The 897-nt window shown below is 32.9% G+C and overlaps 1 protein-coding gene across 1 annotated transcript; it reads left to right on the forward strand.

The window, feature by feature from the left end:
• Positions 1–85: 85 nt before the first annotated feature.
• LOC117099960 (protocadherin beta-15-like) lies at positions 86–558 on the forward strand (the record flags this gene model as incomplete). The annotated part of the gene is made up of 2 exons (XM_033239493.1): positions 86–191; positions 358–558. Coding segments are annotated over 2 exons (307 nt in total), but the record flags the coding sequence as incomplete, so codon positions are not given.
• Positions 559–897: the final 339 nt, after the last annotated feature.

Genomic DNA, 897 nt, shown 5'->3' on the forward strand with positions numbered 1-897 from the left:
TACTGCTCAGTATAATATTTCTATTACTGATGACTTGTTTTCAGGTTTTAGCATTATTGATAACATCTATGCACCTGTTTTTTAGGTTGCTCAAGTTACTGCTGTAGATCCTGATTTGAATAGCCCGCTGACCTCCAGAATAACATACAGAATAACTGCTGGAAACATTAATAACATTTTCACGATAAAATGTAGGTTTAAACATTTATAATTGTCTTATTTTTCATGTCTGTTACGTTTTTTTAGTTATTTATTTGTCTTTTTATGAAAAATGTTATCTAAATAAAGAGTTTATGTTGTCTCTTTTCTGGAACACAAATTAATTTTGGTAAAATAAAAATGTGTTTTGTTTTACAGCTGACAGTGGCTATGTCCACACGGCCAAGTTGCTTGATTTTGAGACAATGAGGGCGTTCTCACTCCAGATTGAAGCCGCTGACGTTGATGGAAGGCTTGGCTTTGCTACACTTAATGTAACGGTACTAGATGTTAATGATAATGATCCTGTGTTTCCCAATGGTCCTTATGAATTTTCTTTTCCAGAAAATGTTGGATCTGGTAAGAAATATGATTTGTATATTAGCATAACATTTGTAACATTAATCTCTGAATATGTAATAATAATTATATTAAAAAGTAATAATGATAATAATAATGTTAAAAATAATAAAAGATGATTCTAATACTTAAGCTTGGTTTCCATAAAGTCGCTACTCTATCGCTACATTGTTTTTAGTGCAAACGTTGCACTACATAGCTGTCCCTGATGCAACCGGGAATGCTCGCTGATTCAACCGACCAATCATCATCACTGAAAGCTGTCAGCGATAGTGTATAGCGATTGTGTGGAAACCAAGCTTTTGTTATATGTGAATCTTTAGCTACAGTACACATTAC

The sequence above is a fragment of the Anneissia japonica genome, unplaced genomic scaffold (genome assembly GCF_011630105.1).
Source record: "Anneissia japonica isolate Jap-2015-1 unplaced genomic scaffold, ASM1163010v1 scaffold162938_len888_cov164, whole genome shotgun sequence".
NCBI lineage: Eukaryota > Metazoa > Echinodermata > Crinoidea > Comatulida > Comatulidae > Anneissia > Anneissia japonica.